The sequence below is a fragment of the Ipomoea triloba genome, chromosome 8 (assembly GCF_003576645.1).
Source record: "Ipomoea triloba cultivar NCNSP0323 chromosome 8, ASM357664v1".
In the NCBI taxonomy this organism is placed as follows: domain Eukaryota; kingdom Viridiplantae; phylum Streptophyta; class Magnoliopsida; order Solanales; family Convolvulaceae; genus Ipomoea; species Ipomoea triloba.
Genome location: NC_044923.1, coordinates 18293348 through 18296208, shown reverse-complemented (window position 1 = coordinate 18296208; position 2861 = coordinate 18293348). Strand labels below are relative to the sequence as shown.

The 2861-nt window shown below is 33.5% G+C and overlaps 1 protein-coding gene across 1 annotated transcript; it reads left to right on the top strand.

Annotated features, from left to right (window-relative positions):
• The first annotated feature begins 1591 nt into the window (after positions 1 to 1591).
• On the top strand, positions 1592 to 2563 carry LOC116027071. Its single transcript, XM_031268498.1, has one exon. The coding sequence runs from the start codon at positions 1592 to 1594 to the stop codon at positions 2561 to 2563; it is 972 nt and encodes a 323-aa protein (XP_031124358.1).
• The last annotated feature ends 298 nt before the right edge of the window (positions 2564 to 2861 follow it).

The following is a 2861-nucleotide window of genomic DNA, read 5'->3' as shown; positions in this document are numbered from 1 at the left end:
CATTTGTGTCCTCATCACTATAACAATTTCATCATCACTATATAGTGTCTCCAAAGCATGTAAGTGCAATACACAAAACATATATAATAGAACTCCAAACTAAAAAAAAAAAGATACTAGTAACAAGATTAAAAAAAAAAATGAAAACTAACATTATTACTCCATATATTAGAAGGATTTGAAGAATACTTACAATTTGAGAGTAACCTGGGAGATCATGCAAGACTTCAAAAATTATGTTACGAGATGAAAAGATAGCTAGTAAAAATGAGTGTCAAGTGGCTCCCAGAGTTCCCCCAAACACTTCAGTAGGCAATTACCCTTATTCCCCAATGAAGTGTTCAGGGGGACTCCAGGGGAAACCTGGCTAGCTCCTTTTCTGTAATTTCTTGATGCTATGTTTCATCAATTTCATGCAATATGGCCACCTATTTATAGTAAGCAAAATTATGAGTTTGAAGGCCTTTGTGAATCTTACACTATGAGCCTAGCTTGGTTCTTAAAGCACATATGCTCTGAATATCCATTACTGTCGTGTTTATTTCTTTTGAAGTATATATTCATTCCTTGAATACTCTTTGTTTTTCCAAGTAAATGTTCATCATGATGCATATTGGTATTTGGTATGTAAGTTAGAGTTCGCAATATACCAATTCCTATGCTAAGAGAATAGCTTAACTGATTGACTAATACAAAGAGAGTTAAGAATTCAGTTGCAGCTTATAAGATTCAATTCCTACCAAGAACAGGTATTGGCTTACACACATGCATACGACAATTTAATTTTATGGTTGAGATTTTCAATCTTTTTTTTTTTTTCATAAGCATATATACTCCCTCAGCCTCCAAAATATTTGCATGTCCAATTTATTATTCATTGATCAAAAAACTCTTTCATATTTGTTTATTTTCTTTAATGTTTTTTCATAATTTTAAATTTAACTTTTTGTGTTTAATATAATTTTTAAATAAGTAAATTTTTATATATTAATAATAAATTAAATTATTATACAAAATTGAATTTTAAATAACTTAAATCAAGTATTCCAGTCTCATTAAGCCGCGAATCAAACAACAAAATGAGACTAATTACTAGGCCAAATTAAAGATGAGTAGCCTGTAAACATGAGGAGGGGGTAGGGGGTTGGGATTTGGGAAGCACTGTCTGATAACAAAACTAAAGGCATAGAAAGAGGTTGAACCTGGTCTATATTGCGGGAAGAATGAAGAGAAGAGAAGAGAATATGTACCAGCTAACATAAAATGCAGGTGACCACAAGTTTTTTGTACTAGTGTTGCTTGCTAGACAAGTAACTTACTGTTTCCTTTTCCTTTTTTGGAAATTAAAAGGATTCAGTTTAACTATTCTTTCCTAATTAACTTTCCTTTTCCTAAACCTGATGGGAACTTTCCTTTTCCTAAACCTGATGGGATTATGCTTCTGATTGTCCTATATATATGCATATTTATTTCACCCCAGTTAACACATACACAATTAACTAATGCATAGGTGGTAGAGTAAATTTTCTATTCTGTCACAATGATGTCTAATGTCATTTTCGAGATTTTGACTCAAACAACCTTAGAAACAATGGATACGTGTAAGGTTGTTAGTAAGGAATTGAAGGAACTCATCAACGACCCATGGTTCATGCAAACTTACAGTCTGAAAACGAGAAATATCTTTGGATATTTTGTTCAAACAGTCAAAGGCAATCGCCATCTATCCGAATTTGTCCCTATCAATCCAAACTGTAATGTTCAGAATAATATTTCTATACAATGTTTTGAAGATGACTTGAAGATCTTGGCATCTTGTAGTCAAGGAATTCTGTGCTGTAGAAAGTATGAAAACAGGTCATATCAATACTATGTTTGTAAGCCTAGCACAAGCCAACTTGTTGCATTGCGTAGTCCTAGGAACACAGGCCAACTATTTGAACGAGTTGCTTTGATAGTACTTAAATCAAAACCTTTTCATTATCAAATAGTCAGATTCTCTGACGATCATTATTCGTCATCAGGACAATATAGTTACATATGTGAGGTTTTCGATTCCAAACTTTGGACATGGAAGCAATCCAAAAACCTTGTAATGGAGCAATGCACGGTTTTCGGTCATCAACCGTCTGTTTGTATAGGCGGGATTGTCTATTGGCTTACAAACAAAAACTCAATTTTAGCCTTTGACTCGACAATAGAAACGCACTCAGAGTTCCCGACGCCGACAGCAGAGTTGTCAAACGATGAAGGCTACGAGAAAAAGCGAATCATGGAGTACAATGGGAAGTTAGGATTTTCATGCGAATACAAGTCGGAAAAACTGTTACTTTGGGAGCTAAAAGACATAAGAAATTGCAAGTGGAAGATAAAGAAAATTGTGGGAATTGATAAGGATGAGAAGAGGTTAATAGGTTGCAGCCTTGCAAACATGGCTTTGATGACTGGGTATAGGCTTCAGGTGTATGAACAGAGCGGTCTATATTTTCCTATGGATATTTTCCCCTTTCGGTCGGACTGGGAGCCAGTTAATTTGAAGGGAGATGAGATAATTGAATTTTGAGGGTCAATATGATAGAATGCTTTGTTCTTTAATTTGCATGTTCTGTAGTTAGTTAAAGCATGCTTTTTTTTTTTTTTTTTGTATTGATCTGAATGTTTTTATATTTGAGCTATTTTTTTTATTCTATTGTTTATTATTTTATGCGAGTATAGTTTGAAACCCAACCAATATAATTGCTCGTCAACACGGTCAATATTTAGTTGAAACCATTCAACAACCTTCAAAAATCTTATAACAATCAGCATACATCACAATACTTATTGAAACATTTGATATGAAGATGTTTTAGGTTAGTCTA